At 44.2% G+C, this 26,953-nt stretch overlaps 1 protein-coding gene across 1 annotated transcript; it reads left to right on the forward strand.

The window, feature by feature from the left end:
• Positions 1-9,331: 9,331 nt before the first annotated feature.
• On the forward strand, positions 9,332-13,242 carry SOCS1 (suppressor of cytokine signaling 1). Its single transcript, XM_083153348.1, has 2 exons — positions 9,332-9,590; positions 12,254-13,242. The coding sequence occupies exon 2, from the start codon at positions 12,321-12,323 to the stop codon at positions 12,954-12,956; it is 636 nt and encodes a 211-aa protein (XP_083009474.1). The 5' UTR covers positions 9,332-9,590; positions 12,254-12,320; the 3' UTR covers positions 12,957-13,242.
• The last annotated feature ends 13,711 nt before the right edge of the window (positions 13,243-26,953 follow it).

Consider the following 26,953-nt stretch of genomic DNA (forward strand, 5'->3'; position numbering starts at 1 on the left):
GAAGTCCACATCCGACCTGTTGATTGCACTTCCCAGTCATATTTCTCAGGTTTTCTCTGACTTAGAGGTTTTTTTGACGACACTAGTGGCTTGTCTCTATCATGCCCAGAACCAGAGATATCAGCAAACATGGATTGCTCTGGCTCCTGATCTCTGATCCCCAAGTCACCAGCACCTCCTGAAAGTAGGGACGGTACTTATGTAGTAGTTGGGCGCTCAGTAAGCAATTTGCTTAGTGGGCTATTCTGCGTAAAGAAAGAGCATTGCATCGCATGACCAGTTTTAGTGGCAAACGATGCGTGCGATACGATAATACTAAGTCATTTATTCACTGCTCTTTTTCGGCGGGCGCATCACATCGCAGTGACGTGATGCGATTTCCTTCTGCAAGCATACGTATGAAAATTGGGCGCCCGGCTACTACATAAGTACTGTTGGGACTCTAGGTTTTTATACTATTGAAGGCTAAGAAATCTATTTCCAGATAATGGCGATATCTGCAGTCAAACAAGCTGCCCTTCCACCAGAAAATGACGAATATTAAGCCCACTCCATTATCCAACCCTCCCCTGTGTATAAAACACCCCCTACCTCCCTGGAAGTCATTTACAAGGGACCCTTCATACAGCTCAGTGCCCCCTTCCACACGTTAGTGTTCTCCCTCCCACCACCTGTGCAGTAAAGGAGTAATTAGCAGAATTTACTGCTCCAGGTCCTACATGCTGAATGGAAGATAGAGCACCCCCTGCCAACCGTGGGACATCAAAGCTGCTGCTGATACCACCCCCCACCCCTAGGAGGGGAGAATGGGTAAGGGCCCCAGTGCATTGCTTTGCCCAGGGGCCCACACTGCTGTTAAGATGGATGGTTTGTGGTAGGTAACGGGAGAATGGCAGATGAAATGCAGGACAGGTCAGGACTATTTCTGGGGCGTATCAGTCTGTGACTTACATCCAATAAACAGTTGCCATGGCTCTGTTGTCTTACAGCAGCCATGCTACATGATCATAAGTTTACTCATATGGTCGATGTTCTCCTGATTTGTGTCCAATGGTTTACGCAAGTGGCATATTGACGATGCTGATAATGAGTTCTCCATGCAACACCCTATGGCAGCCACATTAGCATATTTCCCTGCAGTTGCTGTGCACAGATTCACAGCTGCACTTACATTTGCGTACACCCCTGAATCAATTGAACAGTCTCATGAAGTCTGCTGTTCCTGTGTGAGAACCCCAATTAATATCACACTTGTGAGGTATGTCAAAAATTCCAATTAGCCAATGATGGTTTGGGGTAAAGACAAGGACACATTTTTATTCAAAATTAAACAGATACTGAATTAAAACAATTGATTTTTGGCACGTTAGATGTATTGCTAATTAAAAACCTGACATGTCCTCTATTAGCTGCTCTATAGTTAAATATGCAAATAAGTTAAAGCTTTCAGATAAGAAGTAATGAGATCTGGTCATCATACTACACACATTAACCATTTGTGTGCCAACATCTCTGTGTGAGATGTTCAAAATATCCACTACAAATGCCAGCGTCGCTCACATTTGTTATATAAATACAAATAAACAATGTTGTGTAAAAGAAGATTATATTTCCTATATAAGGTAAACGTTACAGGTCAGTATGATGAATAAAAATGTGGTACTTGTTTCCTAGCACGGCGCCCATGATAATAAGTTGTATGACATCTCATCACATCGCATTGCATGCAGGCATATGGCATGCGATGCGATTTTAAATTGAATAAGCCCCTATATGATTTTTAATTGTATAAGCACCCTAATGGGTGCTTACAATGTTAAATGTACCCCCACGTCACCCCACTATCAACGCCAACCCGAATCGTGGCGAGCGCAGCGAGCCCGCAAGGGGCGGCGGTACACGTCCTCCGACCTTTTCATACCCCCACTATCCACGTTGGTGTGGAGTTGATTCTATATAGTGTGTGTGGCGAGCCCGAAGCGTGGCGAGCGGACGCGCATCACTTTACATGTATTCCTCGGTGGCGAGGGGATGCGGAATACATGTGAATTGATGCGCGTCCGCTCACCACGCTTCAGGCTCGCCACACTATATAAAGTCAACTCCACGCCGACGTGGATAGTGGGGGTATGAAAAGGTCGGAGGACGCGTACGCTTCGGATTGCCATTGATAGTACGGGTGGCGTGGGGGTGCTTTTGACATTGTAAACACCCCTTACGGTGCTTATACAATTATTTATCTTATAGGGGGCACATTTGGGTGCTTATACAATTTTAAATCATATACCATTGTATATGCCATACAATGGCATAAAATGCGATGGTACACAATTTAAAATTGTATAACATTGGCTGCCATCGCGTAACATCGCATCGCATCGCATACCATCGTATGACTTATGGTATGCGATGCGATGGGCGCCTTGCTAGGAAACAAGTACCAAAAATGTTTGCTTAGCAATTATCACACCTATTTTTACAAATTCACTTGGCACTCAAAGGCTTAAGGTGGTTACTGGTCTTCACACAAATGTTCCAGGAGGCGCTGCCAGCCACCGTGAAGCATTGAATTGCCCCATATGAGTCTGAAATACATTTTACTTTTTTAACATTGAGAAATAAGCAATTTGCTAATTTGTGAATTTTGTGACTATGATTTGCTACTCATACAATTATGGGGGAAATTTACCAATATGAAAAACCTAGTTTTTCGTATTGGTATTTTCCCTACGGTTGCATACGACTGTTTAAGTCGTATGCAAACTCGTGTTCCGGAGGGTCAGTTACAAAGCAGTCAGATACGACTGCTTTGTAACCCTCCGATGGTGTAACCATCCGTATTAGCGGCCGTATATACGGCTGCTAATACGAATTATTTCTAGCAGTCTGCACGGACCAGTCAGATCCGTGCAGGCTGCAGTGTGTAAAAAAAAATAGAAAAATAAATAAATTTAAAAAAAAAAACGGCGTGGGGTCCCCCCCACAGCCGTAACCAGCACCAGGCTGAAGGAGCCGGGCCGGTAATTAAAAATCAGGGAACCCGACAAATAGGGGCTCCCCGATTTTTAACAACCAGCACCAGGCTCTAGGTCCGGGGCTGATTCCCGAAATACGGGGGACAAAATGACTAGGGGTCCCCCGTATTTCAAGAACCAGCCCCAGGCAAAACCAGCCAGCAGGGTAATGCCACAGCCGGGGGGAGACTTTTTATGCAAGTCCCCCCGGCCAAAGCATTCATCCCTGTGACCGGTCAGCCTAGCCAGGGGCCCTGGGGGAGTGGGGACCCCCCCAATGAAGGGGTCCCCCCCCCTCCAGGACTTACCTGACCAGGCTGAAGCCTGGTACTGTCCCCGATGCCCCTGGGCGGTGGGCATCGGGCTGATTATCGTGTAAAAAAAAGATAAAACTATTGTTTTTTACTGTGGCACTACAAGTGCCAGCAAGCTGGGACTTGGAGAACCACAAGTCCCAGCCTGCTGGGCATTAAAGGGCCCGCTGGCACTTGTAGTTCCACAGTTAAAAAAATAGTGCACAAAACACACTGACACACTTTTAAAATAAAACTTTATTACATACAAAGCCCACACATACTAATACTTACCTATCTTCTTTCCGTAGGTATCCCTGGTCCTGTGTCGTCGTCTTCTGGTCCTGTGTCGTCTTCTTCCTCCATGTCGACCGTCGCTGTCGCCGTCCGGATCCGACGAAATCCATTTGGGAAGCTGTGGAAGGAAACCATACTCACCTGTCCCAGCGCGACGTAGTCCAGGTAAGTGTCTTGGCAAAAAAACAAACCGAACACCCCGAAACCAGCCGGACACGGAGACGCACGGTGTTTGTTTACATCGTGCGGCTCCGCCTCCCGAATGCCGCTATTGGCCGCCTTGCGGCCTAGCGGCCAATCAGGAGCCGCTAGGCCGCAAGGCGGCCAATAGCGGCATTCGTGAGGCGGAGCCGCACGATGTACACACAGTACCGTGCGCCTCCGTGTCCGTCTGGATTCGGGTGTTCGGTTTGTTTTTTTGCCAAGACACTTACCTGGACTACGTCGCGCTGGGACAGGTGAGTATGGTTTCCTTCCACAGCTTCCCAAATGGATTTCGTCGGATCCGGACGGCGACAGCGACGGTCGACATGGAGGAAGAAGACGACACAGGACCAGAAGACGACGACACAGGACCAGGGATACCTACGGAAAGAAGATAGGTAAGTATTAGTATGTGTGGGCTTTGTATGTAAAAAAGTTTTATTTTAAAAGTGTGTCAGTGTGTTTTGTGCACTATTTTTTAACTGTGGAACTACAAGTGCCAGCGGGCCCTTTAATGCCCAGCAGGCTGGGACTTGTGGTTCTCCAAGTCCCAGCTTGCTGGGGAGGCTTGCTGGCACTTGTAGTGCCACAGTAAAAAACAATAGTTTCATCTTTTTTTTTACACGATAATCAGCCCGATGCCCACCGCCCAGGGGCATCGGGGACAGTACCAGGCTTCAGCCTGGTCAGGTAAGTCCTGGAGGGGGGGGACCCCTTCATTGGGGGGGTCCCCACTCCCCCAGGGCCCCTGGCCAGGCTGACCAGTCACAGGGATGAATGCTTTGGCCGGGGGGACTTGCATAAAAAGTCTCCCCCCGGCTGTGGCATTACCCTGCTGGCTGGTTGTGCCTGGGACTGGTTCTTGAAATACGGGGGACCCCTAGTCATTTTGTCACCCGTATTTTGGGAACCAGCCCTGGACCTGGAGCCTGGGGCTGGTTGTTAAAAATCGGGGAGCCCCTATTTGTCGGGTTCCCTGATTTTTAATTACCGGCCCCGGCTCCTTCAGCCTGGTGCTGGTTACAGCTGTGGGGGGGACCCCACGCTGTTTTTTTTTTTTAATTTATTTATTTTTCTATTTTTTTTCACTGAAGCCTGCACGGATCTGACTGATCCGTGCAGGCTAAAACGCAAATAGAACAGGAAAATGGTGTTCTATTTTCCTGTCGTATTTGAGTGGGTGTTTCACACCACTTAGCAGCCGTATTATCAGTACGGCTGCTTAGTAAATCAGGAATCACCATTCTTTTGAATGGTGATTTCTGTCGTATCCTATCGATGGTGTAGGACATTCGTATTTGTAAATACAAATACGAATGTTCCATCTTTAGGACTACGAATTGTTGTATTTTTGGGATTGTAAATCCCGAAAATACAAATTCGGAAAAAAAAGGTGTATTTCTGCCTACGAATACACCTTTTTTCTACGAATCCATTTTGGTAAATGTCCCCCTATATGTCATTCCCTGGACAGAAATAATAACATGAAAGTCTATATCACATGTCACAATGGTAAAGTTGCAGAATGTGTTAGAATTGGTTTCTAAGTATAGACTACAGTTCCATGGATGAAAGAGTTTTTTTGCTTCTTAGGAACTGGCAAAAGAGTTGGAAGAAAACCAAACTCTAATCCTAGAGCAATGACATCATTTTACCTTGAAGCTGACCAAGCTACAAACTATCAAGGCTAATCTGCCTGACAATAACCTGCCTCAGAATATTGATCAAACTAATGTTGAACACATGTACTGTAAGTATAAGTATATAATTTTTTTAATTAAATGTATTCATCTCTATGTACAATACAACTCTGAACTGCAAAAAAGGAGTCTGTACAATTGCAGAAATGTAAATACAGCAACTTTTATTCATGTTTTGCACAGTAGTTGGTTCTAAAAGGGGAATTTGGTCCACCTGAAACCCACCCTTATGCAGAATGTTTGGGTCTTCATTTTATTAAGAGGCCTGATTCAGGTTCACTTGCTAAGCAGCGGTGCTACGTTCCGGTGTCCATGTCGACATTCAGGCCTAGAAGGTGAAAACCCCATATCGACCTTTTGTCTGTCGACATTCCCGATGTCGCCCTAATGTTTGTGTCGACCTAATGACCATGTCGACCTAACCCCATGTCGACCTTCAGTCATGTTGACCTTCATGCATGTCGACCTTCAGTGATCGACCTAATGCTTGTCTGTCCAATGGTCCATACCACTAGACAATATTTCCAGCGACACACTCCAGAAAAGGAGAAGAGCCAGGAAAATCAGTTTCAGCATACAGGGGCAGATGTATTACCGTGCCCTTTACGATTGTAAAATAACGGGTCCCACTTCTCAAGCATAACGAGGAGAAGCAGGCACCCGTAGCGGCTGAATGTATTAACCCCCCACTAGCCGAAAAGGAGAGCCGTTATGCCCAGCGTTAACAGCTCTCCTTATCGGCACCCCCTCAGGCCTGCGCATGCACATTTAAAAAATGTCCCTCCCCCTGTCTGGCCATGTGCGAGATCTTGCTTATATCGCGAGATCTCATGCGAAGCCCGGAGCCAGTAGCAGGGCTAGCGCTGTCCCCGCAGTGGGGATAGGACAATGTTAGCCCTGAGCTAATTACTGGTGGGGATTGCAGGGGACAGCCCTGCCGCCCGTTACTTGGCGGGCTGTCCCTAGCACAAGTTAGGTGCGCTTTAAGTACATTTCTAAAAATGTACTTAACGCTAGTTCATACATCTGCTCCACAGTTCCTGGGACTATACTAATGACAAGGGGCTAGGAGCTAGTCAGTGGCAATCTAACAATTAACCAAGAATGCTGCTTGTGTCACAAAATAAAAGAATTTGTACTAAGAACATTAGATACCAATAATTGCATGTTCTTAAATTATATTTCACTATAATAGGAAAAGAGAACTAGCAATGTGAGTCAGCCCTGCACAAGTGTAATACTCACTGTTCCATTCCAATGTTAGCAGATCTATTGCGGAAGTATGTAGCTAACAGATAATGTTATACCTTGTTTCAGAATGAATAAATCTTTTGCCATGTTAAATTGTATATGTACAAAATCCCAGCATCATGTATGTACCATATATATATATACATTCAGGGCCGGTATATACATTCACCGGAGCGCCCCAGGCGGGAGGGGTGCTCCGGCGCTCAACTGCGACGTGCGCGCCCGGCTGCCGGGGGGGGTGTGTGTGCGCGCGGTGTGTCTGCCCGGCCGTGGGGGGGGGGGGTGCTGGGGGGGTTATCCGCGAAGTGGCCGCTGTGCTGCTGGGGGGGGGGGGGGGGGGGGATGGGAGGGAGGGAGTGTTCACTCACTGAACACCTGCTCCTGCTCCTTCCTCCGGCTCTCTCTCCTGCTTCTCTGCTGCTGCTGATGCGGCGGTAGAGCTTTCTAGCTCACTACGGCCCTGTATATATATATATATATATATATTTCATACATTTCATTTTATCTCTCTCTCTTTATATATAGCTTCGGCTTCCTGTGACTAATTATTAACACTTAGTATCTCACTGGCGTGCTGCACTGGGCTTCCTAGCTTATGACAGTTTTTGGAGTGCCACACCCTGCACCTAGATATAGCGCTCGGGACCCCCAATATACAGAGAAGGCTTGACGTGGCATATCATACACCTGTGCAGGTATATGTAACCAATATCTCTGAATTCTATTATCATGTAGTGTTCAAGAATGGTTACTAATACCATTCAGTGTGCTGGGGGAACCAATGTCTTGCTTTACTTACTCAGAATTAACCCCTCCCTTGCATGCACCTGAGTTGTATTACTGAACTAATTTGAGCATCTACCATTATCTGTGTATATATATATATATATATATATATATATATATATATATATATCATCTAAATATATGTCTACTGTCTGGTTGTTTGTCTCCGAAACACTGCCATCTGTTGACAGCAAGTGAAACTACATCTATTTCTCTCACACATGCACAAACACAGAGGCAATCACAAGGTAGCAGACTAGCTTTCGAAGCATCTAGCGTGCTTACTAGTATATGTGTATATACTAGGATAGTAAATCCTAATGAAGTTCTGTCCCATAAATAGATGATAGCGCTAATTAATAAATGTCTACCCATTATGAGATGGTTTAAATCACTTAAGTTGCGGTCTCATTGAACACTTCAATGCTGTGTCACCCTCGGAAAATTGTTTAGGGATTCTCCAACCAGCCAGCACTGTCATTTTCTAAACACAGCCTCTTGTATGGCAACTATGTGCAGGTTGGCTGCTACTTTACCACTTATCATTTATCAAAGTTTAGTAAATCTGGCCCATTATGGGGCCCTTTTACCATAGGATTGCATTTGCAATGCGTTCTGGACTGGATCTACCGCCCAGGATCACATTGCAATATGCAATCCTGTCGGCATCATGAATTGACCTGCAGATGCAGAGACAGGGGCTCCGAAAGGAGCTCGTCCGTGCAAACCGCTCAGCTGGGTCCCCGGGGTCTGCCCATGCACGATTAGCGCTGACCGCACTGCCCCACCAGCAGTGCAGTCTGTAGCCCATAGGCTACAATAGGCTACCAGCATCTCTAGATTGCGGTAGCCCCGGGACCATATGCTGCCCGTTGTTAAAATATCGGCAGCATCACATCCCCCATTTATTTATTCATAGTTTCTTTCATAGCGCAGCATATTTCGTTGCGCTTTACAATTATAAACCTATAGGGGATGCAGCTGCCGGCGTTGCAGGAGGGATCTTCCTGCTGCGGTCCGTTCTTAATACATGTGGGTGACACCTAATATTTCCAGCTAATGCTGTGTACACACGGGGGGCGATAGGGGCTGACCATATTATCAGTGATGGGAGTTTGCCCCGGTGGGCTGTTCTATTTTTCCAAGAAGCGCGTCCGTAGCTGAACATTGCATGCACATTGCACAACTGGATTCCCTGCAATAAAATATTTAGCAGAATAGGTTTAATCATACAGAAATAACATGATGAAATACAATCAGATTGCATAAACTCATCATAAGACACAGCGGACTCTCATATTAGAAGTCCAGATGCAGATAATAAAGCACTGGTTTCTTGTAAGAGCAGGAGATTCTGAGCAAACCCCTAGGATTCCTTTTACAGCGATTCCTGTAGATGAGCAGCCAATGCCATAGCTCCTGTATGCACAGCACACACAGCCAATTCCTTATTCCCTAGTCTTTAAAACAGAAACGTAACTTGGCAACACATAAAGAAATGATGTGGTCCCTCCCAGCTCCTTGTGTTCATAATCCTGCAGGATCCTGTGTATCGCTGCGCTCTGCGGCACGCTACCTCCCTCTCCCTGTCCCTAAGTCACCCTTCCTCCCCTTTCCTGAGTTTCCTAGAAGCGGGCGGAGAAATAGAAAGTGAAAGTAGCGCCGTGTGTCCCCAGCTGATCACGTGGTTTCTCAGAAAGCAGCGGCGGCGGCGACAAGGCTGTATAGTGGAGGGGCGGGGCGTGGGTGGGCTGCTGGGGGGAGGTTCCGTACATATAGTGAACGTGTCCCTGGACAGGGAGCCAGAGGCATTGACAGCCGCCCGCCGCAGCTCTGGGGCACTCACACCGCAGCGCATCTATCCGCACACCTGGATTATTGCACTGGGCAGCAGGATATTATGGTTTATATTATTGCTGGCCTCCCAGGGACTAATACTCCTGTAGCTCTTCCTCTGGGATACAGTGGTGACCTCTCTCATCGTCACCGCATTTACTGGGGAATATTTGGCTGCTGGAGAGGATCTGCCGTCAGACACACAGCAGGTGAGGGACTCATCTATTGCGGCACTGGCTGGGTGCTATCTATCTGACATCAATATATAGAGCTAGGGATAAGGTAGGCAGGTGTGTACAGTAGCATAGTGTGAGGCTGCATAGAAATGACAGCACTATTAAATGACCCGCTGCATTATACACACAATGCTTAGAATGTCTTCTGATGGCGTTACGTTGTGTGTTTATCCATTATTGTGCTGCAAAGAAGAAGATCGTACACTGTCACCCACATACATACATTACTAATGGCATCAATGGGTATAATTATACAAAGAACAACATTGCATGTCACTATGTGTGTGTGTATCTGCCATTCTGAGAACGAAGGGGCCCACTGCTGTCCCCTTGTCACCCACTGTTTTTCCCTGTCACACTCTGCCTCCACCTATCTCTCTTTGGCACCCTCTGTCTCTCCCTGTAACCCACTGCCATGGTGCATATTGGGGACTAGACCCCAGAGCGCCGGACCGGACATCAAAATCTGCAGGGGGTGTCTTGTCTGGGGGTCTGGATATCTATCACCAGGGACATGGGGAAGGTGAGACTACAGCCTTCTCGTGTGGTCCGGACCGTCCGGATTTTGTTACATGACCGGACCATACAGGGAGGCTTTATTCTCCCCCTCCTCCACTCCCTGGTGACAGGTGTCACAGACAGCCCCCATCCGGACAGGACACCCCCCGGACCGGACGCTACAAGCTCTGGTCTGCAGATTTTGATATCCGGTCTGGGGGTCTTGTCCTGGTCTGGTTTTTACCCATACCCTGCATATTGTGAACTTGAATTGGGGAGGGGGGGGGGGGGGGGGTGGTGGTTCAGGTGAGCCCAGGTTTTTGCACCTGGGCTCACCACCCACAGGTTCCTTCACTGAGGACACATGAAAATGTGGCTTGAAAGTGGTTGCCTCAACCCTGCTGTATGTAGCCCAGGTACAGTATAGTAGCAGCTTGATTCCCTGTCCGGTTCTATGCGTGTGCTGTACGGGACAGGGAATTGCTGACACAGAGATGTGTGTAGCTGCTATGCATCACTAGCTCAGATCTCTGGCTTTAACAAGCTAATAGGAGCAGCTGCACTGTCAGTCCTATTGGCAGATATTACATGACACTTATTTTATCCTAAACGTGCCCACAGACGCATCGATCCCGGCATGCGTTCTGTGCTTAACTATCGTATGCCTTGTGCATGCGATGTGTATGCAATGCGATAGAAAGCTAGTACAAAAAGTATGTGCAGCACATACTTTTTGTACTGTGCGATGAGGTGCAGCGGGAGCGCGCACCCCATCGCATAGCATCGCACCGCCAGGATCGGTGCGTGTGTGGGCACCTTTAGACAAGTATTACAATTCTAGCTAAACTGTTGTGCCATATGTACAAATCAATCACTAAGGGGCCACAAACTTTGGTTCTATATTGGTATCTAAATTATATTTTGGTGAAAAAGAGTCCCCTTAATTGTGTATTCAGCATTAGACATAGGTGCATTATCAGTTATGTGATGTTTCCTTAAAGCTGTATATATAAAAAAAAAAAAAAAAAAGTCTATTGGTATGAAATATCCTAATCTACACAGTTCTGTATGGTAGAATGTCTATTATTAATGTTGATGGCTAACACTGATGCCGGATGTATATTAGATATTTAGCTTTTCAACATTACAGATGTAACCAGGGTGTATTCAGGATTTTTTCTATATCATGCATTATTTGATTGTTTTCTGGAGACCCTATAGCTTGAATGTGTCTCTACAGGTCATACAATTGCATAGGATTTGTGCAGCTATGTGATTAGGGTCAGGAAAAAATACCTCCTGAAAGGGTTAAGTTCTGGAGGTGGGATTTGCATCCAACATAAATTGGCTTCCAATAGACAACCAGAGCTGCCATTGACCATTCAGAGAAAGAGCAATCAACCTAAATGCTTGTTTTGAAATCAATGCCTGTGTGCTAGAGTAGCTGTAAAAAATGGCTGTAGGGAATTGTTTTCTGAGAATGCCTGCTTGCTTCTCGACCATTTACTGATGCAGTCAATAAGTGGATACTACTTCTTCTAGAAAGAGCTGAATTCTAAAATCCCAGTCAGAGATAAGGTCAAGTCAATCAGCTAAGATTTATTGAACCGTGCTGTCTGTACATGACTTTAAAACATATTATTTGATAGGAAGCAATTTAGCACCGACCAAGACTGTAAAGGCTGAGTAACAGGAAAGAGTGGTAATACAGACTTAAATTGTGTATCAGAGGCTGAGCGTTAGGCTTTACCAAAAACCTGTCACTTACTGCAAACAGGGTAAAAATAGAAATCTTCTTTTCACAAGTCGATGATGGGAAATGCAGGCTTGAGGTGCAGTGTGGCACAAAAGCTGAATGGATGCTGTCACTGGTTGCACCCTGGTGATGCAGTGTGTTAGATGAATCGCCCTATTGAAGTGTCTGTTGCTTTCTGATGTTTATTGCTTAGCCCATATTGCTGAATGTGAGTTATGTGATATTAGACCCGTGAACTGTCTAAATAAACAGCTCTCGAGCGTGTATAAAATGTATTATGCATGTTTGAATGCATACTATAACCATTGCTTTTTTTTTTTTTAACGTATGTTTTATTGATGCCTAGAGTGTAACCAAATTCCTTTTATTTCTTTTTCTTCAGAAGAACGATTGTACTGCCACAAGGAGGGACGCTATGGAAGACCACATAGGTTGGTCAAGTCTATAGGATGGTAGCACACAGCAAAGTGGAAGCAGATAATGCAATTTCAGACCGGAGATCTCAACACCTGGATGCCTCAAACTCAGATCGTTCCCAGATCCAGCCTGCCAGAGCCATTCATAACAGCCCAGGACGTCCCATCCCTGCAACACTGCTTAGTGACACACACTTTCGTACCTTCCGCTCTCAGTCCGATTTCATTATTATCACTAAGACCAGCAGCATGCTGGATAGCTGTGGCTTTTACTGGGGACCTATGACAGTCAATGTGGCCCATGAGAAGCTAAGGCTGGAGCCAGTTGGTACTTTCCTCATTAGGGACAGTAGACAGAAGAATTGCTTTTTTGCTATCAGTGTTACAACAGCCAAAGGACCTATCAGCATCAGAATCCACTTTCAGGCTGGGAGATTCAGCCTAGATGGCAGCAAAGAGTCATTTAACTGCATTTTTCAGCTGGTGGAACATTATTTATTGTCTCCGAAAAAGATGCTGGTATCTCCGTTAAGGAAGGTTCGTTTAAGACCTTTACAAGAACTCTGTCGAAAAAGCATATTGGCAACATTCGGGAGACAAAACTTGGACAAAATTCCCGTCAACCGGGTTTTAAAGGACTATTTAAAGTCGTTCCCGTTTCAGATCTAATAAAACAGGGCATTAACACAAGGAGCAAAACAGTGTTACAAATTCAGCTTCCTGGGATTATTTTCTAAATATCTTATTTAACGGTGGTCAAGTTTATTTTTGTAGCAATTTAACTGTATTTTGAGATGAAACTTGAACATTTGCCTTTTAATGTTTACAAAACCAAAGTATTTGCACAAACTAAGAGGGGTTACCCCCTTTTTAAAAAGTTATTTCTGCTGTGCAGATTTGTCGTATTATTACATTTTAAAAGTAATAAAATTTATTATAATATTTACAAAAACAACTTAACTCGTATCTGGTTATTTCTTTACGGTTTGTGGGTCTCAAATAAGGTAATTGTGGTAAAGTATAAACAATGAAATGCTTTACATTAACCAATAAGGAAGATTAAAATAGTTCTAAAAATATGTTTTATGTGAGTTACTTGGTTTAAACATAAATTACTTAATTAAGTCCTATACAGATTATCCAATTACAAAGGTTATTGGTTAATAATATTTTTTTTTCTAATTTGTATTATTTTTATATAGTACCTATCCACTGCTTGAATTAATTTGGTGGTGAAACTTTATTTTTTTTTTTAAACTAGGAAATATTTAGAAGGCAATCTCTTACTACTACTTATTATACATGTACTGTTATATTACTATTATATAATATATTCTATTATATAATTCCCATTAGAATGCCATGCTTTTCTCTAGAAACAGTGACCATTAATGTTAATTAGCAAAAAAAAGCTCCTGGTCAGAGAATGGTTTCTGAAATATTTAGATGACATAACGCAACTGTGGTATCTTGATTCACTTCAGTACAATTCCTGTGTAATTGCGCAATCCTTCCTAGGAGCTTTTATCATCTCCTGTGGGTGCACGATTAGAAATTTGTATAGAAACTGATGAAACCATAACAATTCTCCAGGATATTGCAATTTCCTGTAATAATGTTGTTTATAATTATTGCAACTTCCATGGAATAATAACTTCTCCACTTTGTCAAATTAATCTTTAACTCAAGTGACTTAATGGTTTAAACCAGTAACTCATTATTTATTTATTTATTTATTAAGTTTCTTATATAGCACAGTATATGTTGTTGCACTTTACAATTGGAAACAACAGTGATAAAACAAACAGGGTAGTAGCAGACCGATTATAGAGGTCGGAGGGTCCTGCTTACAATCTAATGTAAAATATTTTCATAATCTAAACAGTAAAACCTGAATAAATGGAAATTAAAGTGAAAAAATAAAGAGAGGTTAAAAGTAAATGGAAATTTTACATGTAAAAAAAAAAAAAGACTGAACACTCAAAATATTTATAAGCAACCTTTGGCATTTTTCTCATTTACATGTTAATTCAATAGATAATCACCCAATGATATGATAAAATGCAAATATGCCCTTCACACCTTCTGAACTTAGTAGTAGAAAATGGATCATCGACATTATAAAGCGTCCTTATGTAAATGAAAAATGTAAATTACATGCAATGTGCGGTCCACTTCCAAATAAAGAACCAAGATATAACTGTTTCCAGTACACTGCAATCGACTCCTTCATGCCTACACTTCAGGTATTCTAAAAGGACATCCGTGTTCCATATATTCCCATGTAATTATAGCATAATGGGCAAGTGAAACAGAAAAAAAACCAGTAGTGCAGAGACCTTTCTAAAAGTAAAAAAATAGTTTGATAAACACAATATATAAAACCATATAATTACTCCACAATGGCACAGCTGGATTAACTAACCTCCTCCCCCTCCCCCTGTGATGTTGTATAGGAACAGGCAGACCTCCATCCCAGACACTGCATCCATTTCAGGAGACACCAGCAACATTTACACCTCTGAAGAAGGACCAAATAGGTCTAATTGAGCCCCTAAGTGTGTCTCTAGAATTGCAACATTAATTTATGGATACTTTGTCAGTTGCTGGTGGCTCTTAAGGTGGATGCATTGGAAGGATAATTCATCTTCTACTATTATTTCATTAGGTGTGAAGGGCATGTTTGCATTGTACCATGTCAGTTAGGTGCCTATAAAATGAATTCACATGTAAATGAGAAAAGCCCTGAATATTGCTTATAAATATTTTTTTTCAACTTTTAGGAGCTTTGGTTGATTCTTTTGTAGAGGCATTGCTCATTATTAATGTGCATAATTCCTGGTGTTTGTTATATTGATTTACTAGCATTTGCCTACGGCTTAGCTTGCATGGATGTCTTCCATCATTTTGGACTTGAGAAGTCTTCTCACTGCCAGCGTGTCAAGCATCTGGTTATTCATTTATTGCTCCTCTCCATTCAGATAAAACAAAACCCCAAAATTAATATCTTCAGTATTTGGCACTCTGTTACTTTGTCACTATATGGTATAGTCTATTTCTATAATAATTGGTGCATACACACATGGAGATTTGAGCAAGGAGGTGTGTTCTGAGCAATTTAGTGTAGGAGATTTCCCACAGTCTAGAACTCAAATACACACTGAGAGATTTACAGAAGAGATTTGTGCTGGGTGATTTATTATTATAGGAGGTTTGTATTAAGCAAAAAAAAAAAAAAAAAACTTAAATAATGGGTTAGTATTAAAGGAGGGTGGATGTAGATCGCTCAGATCGCTTCTTAAAACACAAGCGATTTGCAGTCTCTTGCTAAGCGATCTGACTAGATATATACTGCATGCTTGAATGATCTAGACCAGCGATAGCAAAGTGCAGGGCCGCGCATCGCGATCGATATGAGGCATACACACTAAGAGATTTGTGCTTGATTTATATAGATATATTTAGATATTAAGCAGATATTTCTCCGTGTGTATGGCCCATAAGAGTTGTCAGCTTCACCTTGAGAGCTGTGGAAGATATTTTGGACAAACAAACATCAGATATCAGATTATATATCTATTATATTCTAGAATAGGTGTTCCCAGTCCTCAGGACCCCACACAGTTCACAATATCCAGGTCACCCAGCAGGTGCACAGGTGTACTCATTACTCATTGACACATTTTAAAAGATCCACCGGTGGAGCTAATTATTTCACCTGTGTTTCTGTGACAACCTGTTAGAAAAACCTTTGTAGTGTTCAAAATAACTTTTTTTTATATTCAATCCAAAAGCTATAGTCGAAAAATCATAATATGGGCATAGCAGTTTAGAAGGACATCCTTAGGCATAATACATCATTAATACATTACTGTACAGGCTCCATAGTGTCTCTTGAAGGGAAGTTGAATGCCTTAAACATCTATAGATCTAGATATATATAAAAAAAGATTTGCAGAACATGAGGTCCTTGCCCCTTCAGAGCTTACAATCTAATTCTCCTACCGCAGACAAACAGAAATACACTGGATACCCTATTAGGTTTAAAATAATTAACCTACTGCATCAGTATGTCTTTCTGAATTGGCCGTTGTATGTCATTTAATGAATAGTTTAAAAAAAAATTCAGGAGGTGTCACCAACACCAGTGCTTCATGTACTGCATTGACAACCCAGATGGGGGGGGGGGGGGGTATTTAAGCTGGTTTCCCATTGCAAAAACCTGCTTTCAACTCGTTTTTGTAAATGTGTCTTAAAACGGGTCAAAAGCCAGTTAAACCCCATTCATATTGCATGTTGTAAAGGTATATTGCAGTTTCAAAACTGTTTTTGTACCTTCAGATTCAACCCGTTTCACCAATAGAAAGCCATACAATGTCATTTTAAATGTTTTTTTCCTGCTTGTGGGCGGGGAACATGTGTGGTTATCATTTATAGCAAATACCGTTTCTGAGCTGTTCAGACTGCAGGAAAAAACGGCTCTGAAACGTGTAGGATCCTGCTTTTAACACGTTTCAAAATACCGGTATTCTGTAACCGGTAAATTGTTTGTGGAGCTTTTTTATTGCAGCTGGTACCGTTTTAAAGCAGTTAAAAATCGGCAATATGCCGTGTTAAAACTGCAGTGTGAAAGGGGCTTCAAAACGGGTCAAAGGCCAGGTAAACCTCTTTCATATTGCATGTTGTAAAGGTATATTGCAATTTCAATACCATTTTTGTACCTTCAGATTCAACCCGTTTCACCCATAGAAAGCCATACAATGTCTTTTTTTAAATGTTTTTTTCCTGCTTGTGGGTGGGGATCATGTGTGGTTATCATTTGTAGCAAATACCGTTTCTGAGCTGTTCAGACTGCAGGGAAAACGGCTTAGAAACGTGTAGGATCTTGCTTTTAACACGTTTCAAAATACCGGTTTTCTGTAATCAGAAAATTGACAATGGAGCTTTCACACTGCAGCTCTTCCCGTTTTAAAATGGTAAAAAGACGGCAATATACCGTGTCAAAGCTGCAATGTGAAGCTGGTTTAACTGAAATGGGAGTTCTATTTTAAATGTTGGTCAGGTTATATATATTATCTTCTAGAAGGTGCTAAATAAATAAGTAGATTCTGATTGGTTGCACATAGCAACATCACATTTGAAATAGAACAAAAGTATTTTTTTTTACTGATTGTGGTTGTTAATACTAGCAGAATGTCCTGGCATGGAACCCCCCACAGATCTGCTAAATTGGGAAAGGGGGGGTATGTTGGCTTTAAAAAAAAAATGTTGGTGTGGCATAAGGTCGATATAAATGTATTTTTCACCTTTAACTTTGATTATCATGTGGTTGGTTGGTGATGTATGCTTTTCTATAAGTAATAGTGTATTTAGCACCCTTATTAACCCTTTGAGTGCCAACATCTCTGTGAGAGATGCGCAAAATATCCGCAAAAAAATGCCAGCGTCGCTCACATTTGTTATATAAATTCAAATAAAAATGTTGTGTAAAAAAGATTATATTTCTTATATAAGGTAAATGTTACAGGTCATTATGGTGTTTGCTTGCCAATTTTCACAACTATTTTATAACTTCACTTTGCACAGGTTAATAAAGTCATTAGGGTGTTACAGGATATATTCCAGTTTTACATATACATTCATTTGCATGTGGGGCAGAAATCATTCGATGGTCGCCGACCATCGAATGATTTTTCCTTGGCCTGCTCACTAATCTAAGTCAGACTTGACTGACATATTTGCGCCATCCTGGTAGAGAAGGGGCGGATGGCTGATGCCCACCCCGGCAGGCAGCTGCCTGCATCCGTTCGCATGGGGATGCCCAGCATTTTCCTGGGCGCACCCAGCATTTTTGTGGAAACGCCCAGGAAACACTGGGCATCCTCATGCACCAGCCCCCTGCCCACCTCCATCCAAGTCACCAAAGGCGCCCCCATAGAAGCCCTGCACATGTGCATATGCTATTATGTGTATGCACAGTACTTAAACATCAGTCCCTGTTGTAAATTTACCGGGGACCAAATGAGTTAGAATCACCCCCTTAATGCGCAGTCCTACGTGAATTAATTTGGATTTTGGCTCATTCATGGAACAGGGATGATACACAGTGGGATAAAAAGCCTGGGATGTGCTTTTATACATGGATAGTGTAGATTCTCCGCATGTCCTGGCTGCGGACTACAGCTCACTATCACGTCACTGAAATCTCTGTGCGCGCTGCCAGTGCCGTAACTAGACAATTTGGTGCCCTGTGCCAGAAAGGGAATTGGCCCCCATACCTAACTTAGGGACAGTGAATGTGCCACAGATTTGGAGTGTTGCATCATGGGAAGTGGCGTGGTCACATAATAGTACCACACTAGTGTTCCTTATTCACATTAAACCACACAGTAGTGCTACTTGTACACATTGCGCGAGGTAGGGCATCTTAGGCACTTTGCGCCAGGTAGAGTCCATAAGACACACTGCACCAGGTAGAGTCCATAAGACACACTGCACCAGGTAGAGTCCCTAAGGCACACTTCACCAGTTAGAACCCCTTAGACACACTGCACCAGGTAGAGCCCCCAAGACACTGTGCCAGGTAGAGCCCCTGTCTCCATTCCCCCGAGTGTCAGCTGTGTCCTCTTCCCCTCAGTGTCATCTATTTCCCCCTTTCTTCAGTGACAGCCCTGTCCCCTTTCCTCAAAGCCACTTGTGTCAGCCAAGCTCCCCCTTCCCATGTGTCACATACATATATTTGGGCTGCGAGTGCCCACTGCTGCTCTCACCGACCACAGCCAGTGACAACGTGTTCCCTCCGCACTGCACTGTGCTCCTCAGCCAGCGTATTGTCAGTAAGTCAAAGCACAGCCTGCTGAGCAGAGTGTTGAGTCGAGGACTCAGAGGGAGAACACTGATTAGTATTAGCACAGCCCTCCCCCACTGTGTCCTAGACTCTGCTCAGCAGGTTTGCCGGCTGAGAACCCAGTGCAGCGCTCAAGGGACACCCTGTCACTGGATGTTGTGGCAAGAGTAGAGAGACAAAGTGTGTGCCGGTGGATGCAGCCATAGTGCAGATATGTTGTGGGCAAGGCACCGCTGGCACACACCTAGTTATGACACTCTGAGTCGCAGACATATCATCAATCCATCTGATTATCTGTCTAGTAGGCATCAAAGCATATGCGTGAATAATTTCCCTGATTTTGGAGGCAGTGTAAAGGGATGGACATTGCAGTCATGACCACATTATATGAAGATGTACTGCAGACACTTTCCTCCACTCCATCCTTCAGGGCACATATCTGCCATAATGGAGCTGATGTGCTGCTATACACAGAAAAAATTCCTGCTGCAAAAGCCTGCCAGTGACAAGCCGAGAACCAGCCCACCCCCCCCCCCCCCATCCTATGTGCAGGTAGATCAAATACCACCACCAGCATATATGGTAATACCATTTACCTATGATAGCACAGTGGAAGGTTCCCTAGCCAGAGACGAATTTCCCATTAGGCACGTGAGGCACCGGCCTAGGGGCGGCACATGTTTGGGGGCGGCACTTGGATGCCTGTGATAGTACTGTCAGCCCAAAATGTACCAATAACTGCAAAATATCCACTGTACTGTACTAAATTCCATCTTAAATAGAGTGTAAATGGATAGGACATGCAGATACTGCCCCTATAAACTGTCCTACTTAGTAAACATTATTGTTGTGCCTAGGGGTGCCCTCATCCCTAAATCCGCCCCTGTCCCTAGCCCTCCCTGTTCTGCATATGCACAGTGATTCCTCTGCACCCACTGGCAGTTTAAGGAGTGGGCTTGCTCGGCACTGGGGTGTGACAACCCAATTGAAGCCACACCATCAGCACCTCTATTTACTGCCAGCAGCAGGGATTAACTGGAGCTAGGACCCAGTGACAATACTTATCACTCCAGGCTGGCACTATGCCAAAGTCTACTGCGCAGGTCTCCATGAACATGTCGCACATAATCCCAACAGTCCCGAAAACCGCGGGAATGTCCCGGTTTTCTGGGACATTCCCACGTCCCTCCCGCGGCCGGCAGTGTCCCGCAGCGAGGGGGGGCTGTTGGGAGACCCCCCTGGTGAGCAGCGGTGTATAAATGCTGTGCACACAGCGTCTATTCCCGCAGCCAGGGGGCTGGGGGCATGGCTAGAGGCTCATAGAGCCTCTGGGTCATGCCCCCATGGCGTCAAAACAAGGAGCGTGGTCCCCTGTCCCTCCTCCAGCTCACAAGAAGTTGGGAGGTATGTAATGCGTTCCCGAGGACACCTCTATTAGCCATATGCCAGTTAAAATTACTCAAAATCTGCAAAGTATTTCAGAAAAAGAGGGTGAAATAGTGTGGAAAGAGACAAAAAATGATGTTGTATAGAGGCAATGTGTTGACATTAGGGTTCAGCTGTGGGCAGAAGGGTTAGGATTAGGCTGCGGAGAGGTTACAGGTAATCGCTAGAGGGAATGTTAGATTAGGGTCAGGGGAGAAATACCCAAACGCTTGACGTCTGGCCCGCAAGTCAAAGTCACATATACTTCAGGACCTAGAAGACCCTACTGCAACAATTGTGAGTAGGTAAGTCACCTCTGGTCCACCAGGAACAATATGTTGACATGTTCAACAACGACATTCTTATGTCGACATGATAAATGTCAACATTATTACGTTATATGATAATACTGCATACCTTTGCTGGTTGTAGTTGTACCATGATATTCAGTAGAATGCTATGTACAGTAATGTACTGTCTCACAGTGTAAGACAGTGTACAGTACACACATAATTGAATCATTACACAATGGATGTTTTCCTTCTGATACAGTGTTTGCATTCTGACACACCTTAGCTAATAGGTATTCCCATGTTTAATCATTCATCCTTTAATCTCTAGTCAAAAGCACCTATCACATTTTTATTTCTTAACATAATTGAAAGGAAACATTACTCACCCTGTGTATCCACTAAGGCACGTGAGCAAACAGGTCTATTCACTAAATTATGAATCAGCATTTTATAAAAAATGCGGTACTTGTGTATTATCACGGCTCCCACGATTTCCATCTTATGGGATCTTATACAATTTTAAATTGTATACCATTGTATATGGCATACGATGAGATGAGATGAGATTTTAAATTGTATAATCACACTAATGGGTGCTTTCAAGGTCAATTGCCCCCCCCCCCCATAAGATTTTTAATTGTATAAGCACCCTAATGGGTGCTTACAATGTTAAATGCACCCCCACGCCACCCCCACTATCAACGCCAACCCAAAGTGGGGGTATGAAAAGGGGGTATGAAAAGGTCGCTCGCCACGCTTCGGGTTGGCGTTGATAGTGGGGGTGGCGTGGGGGTGCATTTAACATTGTAAGCACCCATTAGGGTGCTTATACAATTAAAAATCTTATAGGGGGGGCAATTGACCTTGAAAGCACCCATTAGTGTGCTTATACAATTTAAAATCTCATCTCATCTCATTGTATGCCATATACAATGGTATACAATTTTAAATTGTATAAAGGTGCCCACAGACGCATCAATTTTACTATGCTATGCGTTTTTGACTGTACAATGGTTCTGTACAATTTTTCTTCCAGCTTGCTATGCAATGTGCACTTGGATGTATCCGATGCGATGCGATGAACCCATATTTGTACTGTTAATTTTCAGATGTAGTCTAAAAAGTACGTGCAGCATTCGATAATTGATGCGTCTGTGGGCACCTTAATATGCTTAGTAAAATGAAACTATATTAAGCATAGAAGCAACATTCAAACCATCAAACCTATTAAAATCTAAACTGATTATATCAATCTCAAATATTTAGCTGTCAATGCACTATTAAATTATCTGTCAGATCATCTGCTGTTCTGGTTGGTTGTAATGGAAATATGGTAATACAGGTTGAGTATCCCCTATCAGAAATGCTCGGGACCACGAGCATTCCGGATAGGGGAATTTTCCGGTTTTTGGAATAAATTTGTGTAGCCATACTTACCTGTCCCCTGAAGGTGTCCGGTGGTCCCTCGGTGTCCGCGCAGTCCCTGGGCGTCCACAGCAGGCCTCCGGCATCTTCTCCTGGTCTCCAGCGGTCCCAGGAATGCATTGCGCGAGTGTGCGCGCGCACCGGTGACGTCACCCGCGCGCGCACACACTCGCGCAATGCATTCCTGGGACCGCTGGAGACCCTGGAGAAGATGCCGGAGGCCTGCTGTGGACGCCCTGGGACTTGGTAAGTATGAAAAGAGGGTTAGGGGGGGTTAAAAAAAAAAAAAAAATCGAATGATTCCAAAAACCATGGTTTTTGGAATAATTTGGATAGGGGATGCACGGATAGGGGATACTCAACCTGTAGATGAGCGCAAATAACAATTGACCATTTGATTTCAAATACTTGAAAATGGACAAAATCTGTTGTATAGACAAATTGGTCAATCCCCTTTTTATTTGAGCACCTATATAATTTTCTCATATTCTTACTGTTTTCTGCTTTATTATTGACTTTTTAAAATAATTATTCAAATTATTACCATAGAGCATCTGGTAATCGGACACAGTCACTAGCTCAACCCTATTTAGGTCTACATGCATTGGGTTGACCACTGAAGGATGACAAGGCTTGGGTCAACATGGCTAAGATTGACAGGGTTGGACGTTCTACACAAGCATTAAGTCGACAATGGAAAGGTCGATAGGGAATAGGTTGACATAAGTTTTTCCCGTGTGCCAACAGGTGGTATTTCATGCCCCATCATCCACTACATCCATTACGGTGTGGTGGAAAAAAGAGTGTGCCAAGCGTAGCGAGGCACCGTGCCCGAAGCATGGCCACCGCAGCAAGCCATTCGCGAGTTGTGTCAACCGTCCAAGTCTGTCACCCTTAGCCATGTCGACCTGTTTCAGGTGATGACCCAATGCATCAGGTGGTCTATACCCTCGGTAATACATTACAGTGTTTTCTATACCCTTTACAATCACTAGGTACGTTGGCTATGTTTTGAAAGGGTGCGTATTTTGTGTTTTTGCATGCCTAATCCCTAAAGCCTAATTAAATAATGAATACAATGTATTTTAATCCCCCACATTGAGTATAGCCACAATGTCTTATTTATATACTATTTAATTGTACAACTTTCACATCGCAAAAATAACCTGGTTCAAGTAGTTGCCGGGTGGACAAAATGGCAAGTGAAGTAATCAATTCCAAAGGTGTCAGTGTCTAATGAATACACCTGTGCACCTGGTAGATGGTCTCGAAAACATGAACTGTTGGTAGCTCTCAAAGGCTTGGAGTTGGCTACCCCCGGTCTAGTGCTGGCCAGCTTAAAACTTGTGTCCCAAGCAAGAATCACATAGAATCAATTTACAAAGTCAATGTGTGGTACCCCACCCATTTCTTTTATTTCATGTTGCCCATTTGTCTGCCCTTAAACAAAATGGTGGACAGCAGTGTGCTCGGGGGGTTGCTAGGCAACCGCCCCACAGCTCAGCCTGGAGTTATAAATTACAAGCTTAGGGACCCAGTGCCCACCTGGAATCCCTGAAGTTACAGAGTCTTTCATTGGTGGCTCAGTGGGCGTCAAAGTGGAGGGGTGTCCATGCCTGTTGTTAGACAGATTTTGATGTTGCCAGTGCCCCCTGAGGAGAGCGCGCTGGGCCCGAAGCAGAGGTGCCTGGGAGTAGGGTGACCAACTCATCCCTTTAATCCGGGACACATATTAATTACACAGGTTCTGTGGCTGGCTTTCACCTGGTTTTAAACTGCCACACCTCAAACCTCCATTTCACCTGGTTTTAAACTGCCACAGAACCTGTGTAATTAATATGTGTACCAGATTAAAGGGATGAGTTGGTCACCCTACCTGGGAGTAAGGAGTAAGCAGTCATGCAGGGTGCTGCAGAGAGAACCCCAGCAAAGCCGCCGAAGAGGAGACTGGGGAGCCGACCGCAGGAGAGAGTCCGGCGCGCAAGGATGGTGTGCAGTGAGCTGCAGCAGCAGCTGAGGAGATCCGGCTGCAGAGAGCCTCTTAGTTACTGCCGGTGCGTAGCGCCACTACAAGCCCCGGTGGTGATTGACAGTGGGGTCAGGCAGCAGAGAGAGAGGGAGAGAACCAAGCGGTGCAACCAGTACCCGCACCAGAGACTGACAGAGGGGACCCAGAGAGGAGACACGCTGTGGCTGCAGAGTGGAGAGTGGGGCGCAGTGCGAGCCAAGAGGAGAGCCCAGCAGAGAGAGCGAGAGGCGCCGTGTAAAGCTGCCGGCGGTGAGTGACAGGGAAAAAGAGGTGCTGCGGCTGGCAGAGGAGAGGAGCGGAGGTAGAGAGCCACACACTAAGGGGCTCCAAGACAGGCGCACAGCAGTGTCCGGAGAGCAAGTACACAGCCCCCAGTGATTGACATGAGGTGCCAGAGCAGCTGAACAGGGACCCGGTCTGAGGGGTATCATTGGCCCCAGCTTGTCCAGTAGCCCGCCACCTTTGACCTCTTAGACCAGGAACTGTGCCACCTAACGCGACCTCATTCAGCCCCCATTATGGGCCTTTGCTGATAGGCCCCACAGCAGGAATGCTCAGCTGCTCCACATAGAGCCTCTTAAACACAGGCCATCTTCCAGGCCTTCCCCCTGCAAAGCCCACAGAAAACTGTTATACTACTTCTCCACTAAGTGCCTTACTGCGGCAAGTCTGAGACTGTACAGTTCCGAGCCTGATTTACCATTGCTTGTGTTTAACACCTAGGCCAAAGGTACCTAACTTTGGGGTAAAACGCGCAGTTTAAGGGAATCAGTTTGCCCGATTGTGGGTTTATTGTTACTCAGGATACATTGTTACATTTTAAACCAAGAATTGCTGTATTTGTGTGCTCATATTGCCAAGTTGGGACTGTTTTTGACAGCATGTTGTGCAGACTGTGGCCCAGTGTCGACTGTGGGCCCCATTGCGCACAGTATCCTTCAAGTGATAGTGTCACAGTGTATTGTTTACTGCATATCACTGCTCAGTAACTTTAATTGATTGCATTCTACATTGATTGTCTAAACAGTTGCGTTGATTGTTGTGTACCATGCAAGTTGTGACCCGCATTATTGTGTCTCATAGCGCAAGGTATACCTGTGCTTCATCAACTCCATCCTTACCAATTGTTACAGTACACCTGTACAGTTCACCTGTTATTCCTTACTTTCTCATAACGGTGACCCGTGATCCAGAGCTGCCAAATAAAAACTTTTGTTCACCATCCTCATGTGTGGTGAATCTGTTTTTGTGTGGATGTGTGTGTGGGGGTGTTGCTCTTTGGTGTTCCTTGGCCCTTTGCCCACGGAGTTCAGGCGAGTGAACATGAAGACCACCGATGGTCCATGACGGCAAGAGCAAAGAGTGCAAGATACCGGTTACACCACACCTCAGTCTGACAACATCACAAATGTAATGCTTAGACAAAGGTACCATCATTTGGAATTAGGGGCTAGATTCTCTAAGCTTCAAAAGTGATAAAATGGAGAGTGATAAACAGTCAGCCAATCAGCTCCTACCTGCCATGTCACAGACTGTGTTTGAAAAATGTAAGTCAGGAGCTGATTGGCTAGCTGTTTATCACTCCATTTTATCACTTTTGAAGCTTAGGGAATCTGGCCCTAGATGTGGTTCATCTCAAGTACATACAAACATTTGGGATATTTGTCAAATTGTGAGTTTAGTTAAAGGTGAACTGTACTGAACTGAATAGCGGTGCCTCTAGACAAGAATTGGAAACAATGATGTATACATACTGAATACTTAAGTGTGATTTAAGCTTTCAACTTAAGCACATTCTCCCCCTCTCTCACATATTTTTGGTCTGAATCTATACAACAAGACTTTCTCTTTCAGCATCCATTAGAACACAGACAGGGGAAGTCCACGCATCTTCACCACCTACACATTCTGAAAGAACTTTCAGGGTGTAAGTCAATGTGGGCAAGAGAATAACTTCTGAAAGCTAAGCACTGTATGCTGTGTCTATAGATCCATCTATTTGAAAGTCTACTTAGCATCAACTGAAAATGACAACTTACGTGATGGTACTGACATTAGAAAGCAGAACAGTTTGTGTGTGGCTGATCTAAAATATCTATCCTACAAAGAACCTGCAAAGGTATATATAGAGAGAGAGAGAGAGAGAGAGAGAGAGAAGAACAAGCACTCTCCAGTATTTTGTAAATGTAAAAACCAGCTGTGGATTTTAATGAAAATGCATATAGGTCAAAGTAGATTATACTCAACGTTTAACGTTTCTGTCCTCAAGGGACCGTCATCAGGAGTTCATGGCAACATATTCAATCCAATGCAATCCACACAGCAGAACCACGCAGCAATTCCTACAGCCCTGGGTCAGTCCAGCAAGAAGGCTGGATAAGCTGAAACGGTCCCATAGACTGCTGCTGACTGTTGACTATGCTCTGTCTTGGTGAATATAACAATGCCTATTGACATGTATATTGTATATTGCTTCAATGCCAAATCCCCATCATCAGGGAGCAAAGTACAACAGGTTTTACAAAGGTATATATACATAAAGACACACCCTGGACATACCTCCACCAGTGAGAGCCCAGCCTACACCAGAGGCTCCACCTGTGACCATGCGCTGATAAACATGTCCACCTGCCCGTCATCACAAGCT

The sequence above is a fragment of the Crinia signifera genome, chromosome 7, assembly GCF_055691185.1.
Source record: "Crinia signifera chromosome 7, ASM5569118v1, whole genome shotgun sequence".
Lineage (NCBI taxonomy): Eukaryota > Metazoa > Chordata > Amphibia > Anura > Myobatrachidae > Crinia > Crinia signifera.